General features: G+C 45.7%; 1 protein-coding gene across 2 annotated transcripts in view; it reads left to right on the plus strand.

Annotated features, from left to right (window-relative positions):
• The window catches only part of cfap20dc (CFAP20 domain containing), a 692,307-nt gene that overhangs the window by 665,077 nt on the left and 14,347 nt on the right, over nucleotides 1-12,883 (plus strand). For both annotated transcript variants that reach the window (XM_072472373.1, XM_072472374.1), the window contains one exon: nucleotides 7,527-7,636. In XM_072472373.1, coding sequence (XP_072328474.1) covers nucleotides 7,527-7,636 — 110 coding nt within the window. The remainder of the gene's footprint in view (nucleotides 1-7,526; nucleotides 7,637-12,883) is intronic.

A 12,883-nucleotide genomic window follows, 5' to 3' on the forward strand; every position in this document is an offset into this window, starting at 1 on the left:
CTTTCGGAGGCGGAAGAACTTAAGGGCAAGTGGGAGGACAAGCTAGGAGGAGAGATAGAGGCGGGTCTGTGGGCGAATGCCCTAAGCAGGGTTAATACATCCTCATCATGTGCCAGGCTTAGCCTGATACAATTCAAGGTAGTCCACCGGGCACACATGACAGTGGCCCGGATGTGCAGGTTTTTCGGGGTAGAGGACAGGTGTGCAAGGTAAGCGGGAAGCCCAGGAAATCATGTCCACATGTTTTGGGCATGCCCGAAGCTGAGAGGGTTTTGGCATAGTTTCGCTAAGGCAATGTCCACGGTACTCAAAACACGGGTGGTGCCGAGTCCAAAGGTGGTGATCTTCCGGAGTTCAGGGGGCGAAAGAGGCAGACGCCTTGGCCTTTGCCTCCCTGGTAGCCCGGAGACAGATCTTATTAATGTGGAGGGACTCGAAGCCCCCGCGTGTAGAGACCTGGGTTAGTGACATGGCTGGGTTTCTCAGTCTCGAGAAAATAAAGTTCACCTTAAGAGGGTCAATGGTTGGGTTCACCCGGAGGTGGCAGCCATTCGTCGACTTTCTCGGGGAAAATTCAGCAGATGCAGTATTCCAAAAGGGGGGGAGAGGGCCGGATTGTTGTTTTATGGTTGGGGTGTGTGAAGATTGGGATGGGAGGAAATGTTTATTGTACCATGTTTATGTCATTATTATTATTATTATATTTTTTTAAAAGTCATAGCAGTAGGGTAAGAAAAATTAAGAAATTTTGAGAACACAAAGGGGGAATGGGTGTTCACTCTCTGTATATACTTTGCACACCTGTGTTTCTCTGAAATTCTCATAGTGAATGACCCTTCTATTTGATGCAATGCTTCGAGATATACAAGTATAACTGGTCCCTCCACACATATCACCCATCATGTGCTTCAGGCCTATGGTGTTTTGTGCAATCCCAGTACAGTGAGCCACATTTTAAAATTTTAAAAAAAAATTTAGAGTACCCAATTCATTATTCCCAATTAAGGGGCAAATTAGCGTGGCCAATTCACCTACCCTGCACATCTTTGGGTTGTGGGGCGAAACCCACGCAAACACGGGGAGAATGTGCAAACTCCACTCGGACAGTGACCCAGAGCCAGGATTGAACCTGGGACCTCGGCGCCGTGAGGCAGCAGTGCTAACCACTGCGCTACAATGCTGCCCCGTGAGCCACATTTCTGTACACAGCAGCGACATGAGCAAAGCCTCTTGCTCTAGTAACATGGTGATTGGGCAATGCATTTCTTTGCTTCAGAGGATCATATCATGTGGATTCATGAGTGGACCTTGCAGTCTGGTTTATTCTCCTAGTGCTTCTGCACTGAAGACCGATCTACGATAAGTTATAATGGTGACCTACTTCGGAGTCAATCTAATTTTCAGTGGCCTCCATGTAATGTCTGTGAGGCTTGTGTGTGAGTTACATTTCAAGTAACAGTTCGGGAACTTAGAGGCTCATGTCATCCTGTAGTTTGATGTCCTGACCACCTGAACAGCTATACATCAATCCTATAGTAGTTCACATTCTCCACCTGGAGGGGGGAAGCACATGAATCCGATGAGCTGGGTTTTTAATGAGATTTCATGATATTCAGATACATGTAAATGCTTTTCCCAAAACAACACTGCGGGGTACCTGACCCAGCATGAAACTCTGGAACAGAAAATTTCAAGCTGTTTTTCTGCCAGCGGGAAACAGAAATGTGGTTGCATTCCAAATTTTCTTGTTCCATCTGCCATGATGTCTGTCGCTGGCAGTACCAAAAATGGCATCCAACATCTCAGAATCTATCCTGTCAAACCCCTTCATAATCTTGAAAGTTTGAATAAGATCTCATCTCATTCTTCAAAACTTCAGGTAGTATGGACCCAATTTACTCGGCCTCTCATCGTAGGACAGCCCTTTCATCCCAGGGACCAATCTAGTGAACCCTTCTGCCTGAGCGTAAATTTTCCCTTTTGTTCCTTTCCTCCCACACTTTCCTTGCCTTTGTACTTGCTTAAATAATGTTAAAAAACCTGAAATATTGGGCCAGATATTCTGATGCCAACAGCAGCAAATGTTGCAATGGCATGCATCAAGACTCTTCAGTGGTCTATACCCATGCACATGCATGGTAATTGCCCAGGAGGTTTAAACAATCGATGGGCATACTTACACTCCATGTACGTTCGAAAATACCTCCAACGCTGACATCAGTGTCGAAGACTTGGGCCTGATGTGCGATACTTCTCCTAGTATCGTGTCACTGTTAATTTTGGGTGCAGATCAATAATTAACAGGGGAGCCCACCACACCAGCAGCTCACCCTCCCAAACCCCAACTACTCATGTTGCTGATCTGACTACCTACCCCCCAACACTCCTGACTACCCAATCTCAACCACCCTCCTGTCTCATTTACACACTCCTCCAACCTGATTCCCCACCCAGTGACAACCACCCACCTTTCTAATCACACCCACCTATCTAATTACACGCCCACCTATTCACTAGTCCCACTAAAACCCTTTGAAATCTTACCTCAACGCGGCAGCCAGTGTTTTAAAAGAGGGTGTGTCCTCTTCATTGCTGCTCTTTGACTTTGCTGTCTGTGGATGGTTATGCTGCGGGATCACTGATGTAACTGGGATAAGACGAACTGCCTGCAAGGACAGGGAAGGGTAGGACTGTAATTATCTTCACAGTCAGTGATGATAGCCTCAGCATCGCCACTAATCAGAAAGTCTGGCCCATTAATTTTGTTCTTCACTACATGAATGCTGCCTGACCTGAATATTTTCTTTTTTTTAAATAAATTTAGAGTGCCCAATTCCTTTTTTTTTCAATTAAGGGGCAATTTAGTGTGGCCAATTCACCTACCCTGCACATCTTTTTGGACCCACGCAGACATGAGGAGAATGTGCAAACTCTACACGGACAGTGACCCGGGGCCGGGATCGAACCTGGTCTTCGGCGCCGTGAGACGACAGTGTTAACCATTGCACCACCGTGCTGCCCTGACCTGAATATTTTCAGCATTTTTCTGTTTTCATTTTTGCTTTGATCTGCTTGTAATCTATTTTTCTGATTTTTATTTTAACCAGTTAATTATTCAATACTTTTTATCACTATGTAAATATATTTCTCTTTAAAACTTCAGCATTTAAAACTCTCTTTCTGGGAAAATAGTGAAAGTATTTGTGCAGCACAGTAGCACAGTGGTTAGCACTGTGCCTTCACAGCCCCAGGGTCCCAGGTTCGATTCCCCGCTAGGTCGCTGTCTGTGCGGAGTCTGCCCCTTCTCCCCGTGCCTGCGTGGCTTTCCTAGTGGTGCTCCGGTTTTCTCCCACAGCCCAAAGATGTGCAGGTTAGGTGGATTGGACAGCCTAAATTGCCCTTATGTCCAAAAAGGTTTGGAGGGGTTATTGGGTTAAGGGGATAGGGTGGAAGTGAGGGCTTAAGTGGGTCGGTGCAGACTCGATGGGCTGAATGGCCTCTTTCTGCTCTGTATATTCTATTCCAAAGTGTGTTGGTCCTCAATGTAATTAGCTTCTCGACTGTACAAGTCTATAGTAAAGAACTCTGTACAGCCCAATATTAATTGCATTATAAAAAACCCAAGAACAATGTGGCGCTTAGAAAAGTTGGAATGATTTGAAATCCAGACCTTTGGGTTTTGGTTTTGACTTGGGTGCATTGCCATGCAGAGGGAATCTTACTTTGTATGTAATCTGTGCTGTGCAAACATTCAATTGTTTAATTCTCATTCTAGATTTTAAAAAAAATATTTTTCATTTTATTTTTCAGTCCTGAGACTCCCATTATTACTAGAAGTAAAAACCCAAGGTCCATTTAATTCACCATCTACCCTCCTGGTTGTCACATGAAACAATAAAAATTGAGTTTTTGACCCCAATCATAGTAATCATTCTCTGTTAATTAATCTACAAGGGACCTTTTTAGCTATGATCAGGCCTGATATCCGGTGGAATATCTGTTCTTGTCAGTTTGGATCTAGTACTTCCCTTGTTCGGGGACCATGAATTGGGTTCAATTTGAATTGTTTTTGGAGCAAGCAAGGTGATGGGTTAGGGGCTTGCCTGTCCACTCTGCACATTGGCTTTGTAACTCCGAGGAAGGGTTCTTTTTTTTGAACCCTAGTGATGCACAGCTTTGAAAACCACAGATCCTCTGAAGCATGCAACATTTGCCACGTGTCACATCGCTAATACTCAAATATACTGATCCAAAATGTTATTTCCTGAAATAAATCTATCCAATCTGACCGTAAACTATTCACTTCCATTTTAAAAATAATTTAAAACAGTTACCCTGGGCGAAATTCTCCGGAAACGGCGCGATGTCTGCCGACTGGCGCCCAAAACGGCGCAAATCATCAGGCATCGCGCCGCCCCAAAGGTGCGGAATGCTCCGCATCTTTGGGGGCTGAGCCCCAACCTGAAGGGGCTTGGTCGGCGCCGGACGGATTTCCGCCCCGCCAGCTGGCGGAAAAGGCCTTTGGTGCCCCGCCAGTTGGCGCGGAAGTGACATCTCGGGCGGAGCCTGCGCGGGAGCGTCAGCGGCCGCTGATGGCATTCCCACGCATGCGCAGTGGAGGGAGTCTCTTCCGCTTCCGCCATGGTGGAGACCGTGGCGGAGGCAGAAGGTAAAGAGTGCCCCCATGGCACAGGCCCGCCCGCGGATCGGTGGACCCCGATCGCGGGCCTGGCCACCGCGGGGGCACCCCCCGGGGCCAGATCGCCCCGCGCCCCCCCCAGGACCCCGGAGCCCGCCCACGCCGCCTTGTCCCGCCGGTAAGGTCGGTGGGTTAATCTACACCGGCGGGACAGGCATTTTAGCAGCGGGACTTCGGCCCATCCGGGCCGGAGAATCGCGCGGGGGGGGTGCCCGCCAACCGGCGCGCCGCGATTCCCGCCCCCGCCGAATCTCCGGTGCCGGAGACTTCGGCAACCAGCGGGGGCGGGATTCACGCCAGCCCCCGGCGATTCTCCGACCCGGCGGGGGGTCGGAGAATCTCGCCCCCTGTCAGTAAGGGGCAGCATGGTAGCACAAGTGGATAGCACTGTGGCTTCACAGTGCCAGGGTTCCAGGTTCGATTCCCTGCTGGGTCACTGTCTGTGTGGAGTCTGCACCTATTCCCCGTGTCTGCGTGGGTTTCCTCTGGGTGCTCCGGTTTCCTATCACAGTCCAAAGATGTGCAGGTTAGGTGGATTGGCCATGATAAATTGCCCTTAGTGACCAAAAAGATTAGGAGGGGTTTTTGGGTTACGGGGATGGGGTGGCAGTGAGGGCTTAAGTGGGTCAGTGCAGACTCGATGGGCCGAATGGCCTCCTTCTGCACTGTATGTTCTATGTACTGTAATTTTGATGGATATTCCTAATGTACAAATTCCGACCATTATTCAGACAAACTTGATTTCCCATTGAGTGTGGTACATGCACCACAGAATATACTGGGAGAATAGTTTGTGCATATTGAAAAGAATGGTCCATAGCAATTTTCACACCCACTCCATGGAAGTAACTCTAAGTAATGGTATTTTCTTAGACGTTTTTTCAGGTGAATGTGACGGAGTGGCCAACTCATGTGCACTGAAAACCACGGTTATTAGTTTGGAACAATCCCATCAGGCACCAAAAGTAAAGCAGCATGCCCTGAAGTCAACAATTAACTGTAAAGTGGTTAGACTTGAAGCCTATGATCTGATGCAGTTAGAATCTTGTGACCAACTTTGGGCCGTAAAAGTAGTGAATTGTTTTACTGTCGTTGATAAATGATGTACATCTTTTGTGAGTGAATATACCCTTTCAACAGCTGCGGTATTCAATTTGCATGATGAGATGTGTTCTGGTCCTGGCAAATATAGCCCAATTTAGTTCAATTTTTAATTATAAAATACTCCTTCCTAATTTTGTATGAATAATTGTGCAATTATGCAATTTCAGATGAAAGAGTTAGGATGTTCCTAGTTTTCTCATAAAATCTTGTCTTAAATCTTGTCTTAAATTGGTGATTCTTTTTGGTTAATTTTTAACATCAATATTGCAAAATTATAGTTTCTACTAAGTTGCGCGACTAAAATTAAAATGCATTTACATATTGGGTCGACCCCCACCTACGTCTGGTCTGTCAGAATTAAATTGAGAACTGATCATTTTCAGGTACTTGAACTGCATATCAAATTACCCTGAGGTTGTCAAGCAGAAGAATAATGCAGTTTTGTGTTTTACGGTGTTGCTATAAATTCCTCCTTGTTTTATTTGTGATTAATTCTAATTTAATGATGATTAACATTTTAACATAATATTATGATTCAGTAGGCTATAATGTAATGATCATCTGAGGGGCTGCACTCCACTTTTGCATCCTAACCAACAACTAGTTAAGTTACCCCAATGAGTTTAGTGATGGGACAGATCAACTATTGGAAGTCGTGGGACTTCAGCAAAAATCATTAATTTCTATTTGCAGTGTGATCTGCCATCCTTCATATGGGGACGGTCATGTCATTTGTCAGTAGCATTGTTCCACTATAGATACACAGATTCACAGAATACTACAGTGCAGAAGAGGCCCATTGAGTCTGCACCGATGCACGAAAGGCCCTGACCTGCACCTAATCCCACTTGCCAGTACTAATACAATACTAATCATAATCATAATTTAGTTACTAGTTCCAAAATGTGTTGGTCCTCAATATAGTTAGAGTTTTTGTAGTTACAGTGGGTGGCACAGTGGTTACAATCTTTATTATAATCTTTGTTATTGGCACAAGAAGGTTTACATTAACACTGCAATGAACTTACTGTGAAAATTCCCTAGTCGCCACATTCCGGCGCCTCTTCGGATACACAGAGGGAGAATTCAGAATGTCCAATTCACCTAACAAGCACGTCTTTCGGGACTTGTGGGAGGAAACCGGAACACCCTGAAAAAACCCACGCAGACACAGGAGAACGTGCAGACTCCACACAAACAGTGACCCAAGCCGGGAATCAAACCCGGGTCCTTGGCGCTGTGAAGCAAAAGTGCTAACCACTGTTCTACCGTGCAGCCCTGCCTCCCACTCAGGGACGCGGGTTCAATTCTGGCCTTGAGTGACTGTGTGAAGTTTGTACTTTCTCCCCATGTCTGCATGGGTTTCCTCTGGGAGGAAAAAGTCCAAAGATGCACAAGTTAGGTGGATTGGCCATGTTAAATTGCTTCTTAGTGTCCAAAGATGTGTGGGTTAGAAGAGGTTACGGGGATAGGTGGGAGCCTGGGTAGGGTGCTCTTTCAGAGGGATGGTGCAAACGCGATGGGCTGAATGGCATCCTTCTGCACTGTAGGAATTCTATTATTCTGTTCTATTTGAGTAGCAAGGTGAAAGTTGCTGTCTCATTCCATTTTCAGAAATGTTTTTGTTATTGGTATCGATTAGGTTTTTGCAACATAATATTTTCAAATTTAGCTGTAGTTTATTTTCTGTTTTACTAAATAGTTATTTTCTTATGTTTTACAGTGACTGGGGTAATATCTATAGTCCCCCCATCATTCTGCCCAGTGAGCAACTGAAAGATCGGAAAAGTACACTTTCACCCAGACAACCTGCCGTTCTTCAGGATTTAGGAAGTATGAGAATTTCAAACATGATGTACTTAACAATCTAGCAAGACAAAAGGATGCAATCTATCAAATAGACTTATTGGCAAAATACTAGGAAGTGCAGTGAGAGAGGGACCTGGGGTTTCAAGTCGATAGATCTTTGAAGACGACAGAACATATTGAAAGAGTAATTAGCAAAGCATATGGGATCTTAGACTACATAAATAGAGGTATTGAGTACAAAAGCAAGGGAAGTTATGTTAAACCTTTCTGATTTGGCCACAACTGGAGTATTGAGTCCTGTTTTAGTCACCACACTTCAGGATGGAAACAAGGGCCCTTGAGAAGGTGCAAAGAAGATTAACCGAATTATTCTAGGGGTGAGTGATTTTAGCTTCAAGTTTAGCTTGGGAAGCTCGGGGTGTTCATATTGGAACAAAGGAGATTATTGGAGATTTGCTGAATGTACAATATTATGGCTGGGATTTTTTGCTCCCAATCGAGGGTGGGAGTGAGAGCAAGAGGGCTCACAGCAGGTTTTCCCATGATGAACTGAGGAAGGATTGTGCGCTTCACCCATCAATAGTGGGCCATGTTTCCCACCGCCAAATGCCACAAATGGCATGAGCAGAAAGTCGGTATGCAAGTACAACATGTAATAACGAAGGCAAATGGAATTTTAGCGTTTATTGCAAAAGGATTGGAGTATAAAAATAAAAAGGTGTTGTTGCATGTGCATAAGGTGTTGGTGAGACCACATCTGGAGTATTGTGCCCAGTTTTGGTCTCCTTATTTGAGGAAGGATGTGGTGGCATTGGAGGCAATTCAGAGGAGGTTCATCAGATCAGATAGATTCCGAGGAGGAAAATGTTGATGAATGAGGAGAGATTAAAAGGTTTGGGAATTTAGAATTGAGAGGTGATCTGATCGAGGTATATAAAATGCTAAAAGGGATTGATAAATTAGACATAGACCAAATGTTCCCCCTTGTGAGGTAATCTAGAACAAGAGGTCACAGATATAGATTGAGAGGTGGCAGATTTAGAACTGAGATGAGGTGGAACTACTTATCACAGAAGGTGGTGAAATTGTGGAACTCACTGCCCCATAGTGTTGTGGAGCCTGGATCATTAAATGGTTTCAAGAAGAAGACAGATATATTTCTGATTATTTTAACAAGGGTTATGGGAACAGGCAGGGAGGTGGATTTGAGACCAGGAAGATATCAGCCATGATCTGATTGAATGGCGGAGCAGGCTCGAAGGGCTAAATTGCGTACTTCTGCTCCTAATTCCTATGTTCCTATACATTTGCAACTCACTATGATGCCTTGGCGGTCGTCCTCTGGAGGGCCTGGAGCTGGTGAGCCCCAGACGACTTACCATTGCCACAGGCATCGCTGTGCCACCTGTTCTACCCGATGCCCATGAGATGCAATGGTGTCAGGAGAGGGGGGATTCACCCGATGCCTGTGCCTATGTATTTACATTGTGTATTTATGTATGTCCTTTGTTTTTTAATGTATGGAATGATCTGTCTGGGCTGTACGCAGAACAATACTTTTCACTGTACCTCGGTACTCATGACAGAACGTGGCTGATGACGCCCATGTTGCGGCCTCAGTCTCCTGCTGAGAGAAGTTATAATGAGGCTCATGTCACAACCCACACTTTGGTGGAACACACACTAGGGATCCTGAAAATGTGGTTCTGATGCCTGGCTTGCCTAAGCGAGGAGCAAACTCCACAAGACCAAGGAGAGGCAAATCAACCTCTGGACGAAGATAATGATCCAAGAGAGCCATCAATCATAGGCACCTCTCTGGACTTAGGTTGTATAGACATTGCATGTGCTCCCTGCAGATGACCAAAAATCAGTGTCTCCCATGCCTGTGTTTGTCAAGGGATCTCATCACTCACATCTACCAGCTTCTCCAGATTTTGGCACCAAGAGGGCATCCACTGTGAGTCACAGTGAAAGTCACTACCACACTCAACGTCTTTGATAGTGGCTTCTTCCAGGGCTCCACTGGGGACTTCTGTTGGATTTTGCAAGCCTCTACCCACAGATTCATCCAGGAGGTCATGGAGGTCATTTTTACCAAGGCCCACAATTTTGTCAACATCGACAGAGATCAGGCAAGCTAGGATAGAAGAGTGCTGGGCTTTGTTGAGATTTTTGGATTTGCACAGGTGCAGAGTGCCATCAACTGCACTCATGTGGCTAAAATGTTCCCTGGTAACAAGTGAATTAAATGAAAAATGAAATGAAATGAAAATCGCTTATTGTCACAAGTACGCTTCAATGAAGTTACTGTGAAAAGCCCCTAGTTGCCACATTCCGCCGCCTGTTCGGGGAGGCTGGTACGGGAATTGAACCGTGCTGCTGGCCTGCCTTGGTCTGCTTTAAAAGCCAGTTCTTTAGCCTGGTGCTAACCAGCCCCTAGTAGTCCAGTACATCAATCATAATGGCTTCCACTTGCTCACTACATTCAGTTGTGTGTTGGTGTGTGACCATAACAAACATCTCTTGCAGGTTTGCACCAGATACCCCGGCAGCATCCATGACTCGTAAATCTTCAGTAGGCTTCTGATCCCTGACATCTTCCAGCCACCACACAGAATGCAGGGTTTGCTCCTCTGGGACAAGGATTACCTGCAAAGGACGTGGCTGATGATGCCCAGGTGGCAGCCTCAATCTCCTGCTGAGAGAAGTTATAATGAGGCTCATGTCACAACCCAGACTTTGGTGGAACACACCATAGGGATCCTGAAAATGTGGTTCTGATGCCTGGACAGATCTAGCAGAGCATTTCTATACACTCCCTAGGTGCCATGCATCATCGTGGCTTGCTGCGTGCTACACAACCTGGCCCTGCCAAAGGGGGGTGAACCTGGCAGATGAGATGGAGGAGCTGCATATCTCAGTTGAGGAGGACATCGAAGGGAACAATGATGATGAGTTCCTGGAAGCTGAGAAAACAGGTGAAGAGGCCATTTCAAGGGTCAGATGATGCAGGTGTGCTTGTGAGGCCCTCATTGCCAGCAGATTCCAGGAGGAGTATGGCAAGATGCAATGAGGACACTTCTGGACAAGCCTCCTCCATCATGGGCCAGCGTTAACATGATCATTGCTACTCCTTTAATTTCAGCTATGCATTGCAGATAACACTGCATCGTTGTACAGCACTCTCACTTTGAAGGTAGAAGCCTCGACGGCATGTGTCTGTCCTGAATTGATGTGCCACCTAAAGGACGTCAATCCGGCATCAGACACCAGAAAGTGCTGCCTCCCCACATGTCCATCCAATATCCCAGTCGCAACAACATGCTACAACACACACAGGCACGTACATGATCATGAGTGGGATATTTGCTGCATGCCTTCGAACTGGCAAGTCTCCTCAATGAGAACCATTGTGACCAAGACAGCCACAACAATATGTTATATCGATGGCGAGATATAAATATTTCACTTGGAACAAGGGAGACAGAAGTGCCACTGGTGTGACTAAGCTTACAGATCACTGTCGGCTTTGGCACAATCCCTGAAATGGCACTCCCATCAAGCAGTTTCAGTTAGGGTTCCTCAGTTGCATTAATCCCAACACTACATTTGATGTGGGACACCTGAAAATGATGAGGCCAGATACTTGGCTGCATAACATTGACATGCCTCCTCTGACACACAACCAGTATGTCCTCATGACCAGATCTTTCCCTTGCAAATTGCAAGATGACCAGACAAATGGCAACTCTCAAGGGCACACATCATTGCTTATGAGGATTCCTGTCCTGGATCATCGCATACTCGCTCTTATCCCATTGCTCTTCGGCACATTGTGAGAAGCAATGATGTGTAATGCCAGTGCATGCCTAAAGGCTGCTGTGGCCTCCAGAGGTCACCATTTGAAAGCTGTATCAGTAATCTGTTGAAGAGTCAAGGCGACGGGATGAACATCGCTGTCCACCATCCTCGCGAAGAAACCTTCCCCCGCAATTGTAACAACCTCAGAGTTGCAGGCACTCAAGGTTGGATATCTCAATGTCTGCCCACATAAGTGTGCCATTGTTTTGACAACTTGAGGTGGCATGGTGCTCCAACTTCTGGCTACGATCTGCATATTGCATCTGTGAATGTCGGCCACCTGACTGGCTAAGGGCAGCGCACGTAAGCTCTCCGAAGAGGCTCATTGTTATGGGCCAGGGTTTAGAGAACCCCAAAGTGTATCATGGAGTTCACCTGACCCACAACTCTGAATAGATTGTGGTTATGGGGAGCACACGGGCCCACTCTGCAGGTGTGATGCGACAGAAATCTACAGTACTTTTAAATTAAATCACTGTTTATTTATGAAGCCAGTTAACACTTTATAAACCCACGGTAAACATCTTAACAACTATCAACACCAATAAATCCCCCAAAGAATACAGTACTCTCTAAGTAACTCTTAATGTTTCCTTGCAACATCCATGAGACAAAAGAACCCTTTTTACAGAAAGACATCAGGTTTAACTTCACTACTGAGAACAGTTACCACTTTGAAATCACCAAATGAACATTTATAAGCTTGCAGAGATTCCTACACATCTTGCTGTGACTGCAGCTTCTCCCAATCTAAAACGAAAGTAAACACACCCTGTAGCTGCGAGCCCAAAGTGAAAGTAAAAGCACTTTACTGGACAGACAGCCCAGCTCCACCCACACTCTGACATCACTGATAAACACCCATTTCTTAAAGGTACATGCACTACAGCTATTTTATAAACCCCCATTTCTTAAAGATTCTCTCACATGACACTCATCATCAAGACCTATCTGAGCGACAGCAGGCAAATGGAGTTTGAGGGCACATGGGCCTTTGCAAGTGTGATCACCTCTTCCCTTAAACACAACACCTTCACTTCTCAAGAATGCAGATGAGTTAGGAGCCACCTCTACCTCAATGGTGCAGAGCCAATAAAGCACGTCACAGGACCTTGCAACACATCAGTGAGTATTTCTTGCACAACCAAACTTTACATTAAGATGCAGGCATTACTGATATGGAGAGTGACGCTGAAACAGGACACGTGCAATTAGTGTAAACCAAAGTTTGGTATTAACGCAGCTCATCATAAGGAGGTATAGACAAGGAGACATGAAATGATTGTGACTGTATTTACATTTGTAAACATTATATACAAGCAGTTAACACCCCTGCCCATGTTGTGCAACTACATCTTCACTTTTCTTACCCTGTCACTACGTCTTGGTACTCCCCGGACATCCGCA

This window comes from Scyliorhinus torazame, chromosome 13 (genome assembly GCF_047496885.1).
Source record: "Scyliorhinus torazame isolate Kashiwa2021f chromosome 13, sScyTor2.1, whole genome shotgun sequence".
Classification (NCBI taxonomy): Eukaryota; Metazoa; Chordata; class Chondrichthyes; order Carcharhiniformes; family Scyliorhinidae; genus Scyliorhinus; species Scyliorhinus torazame.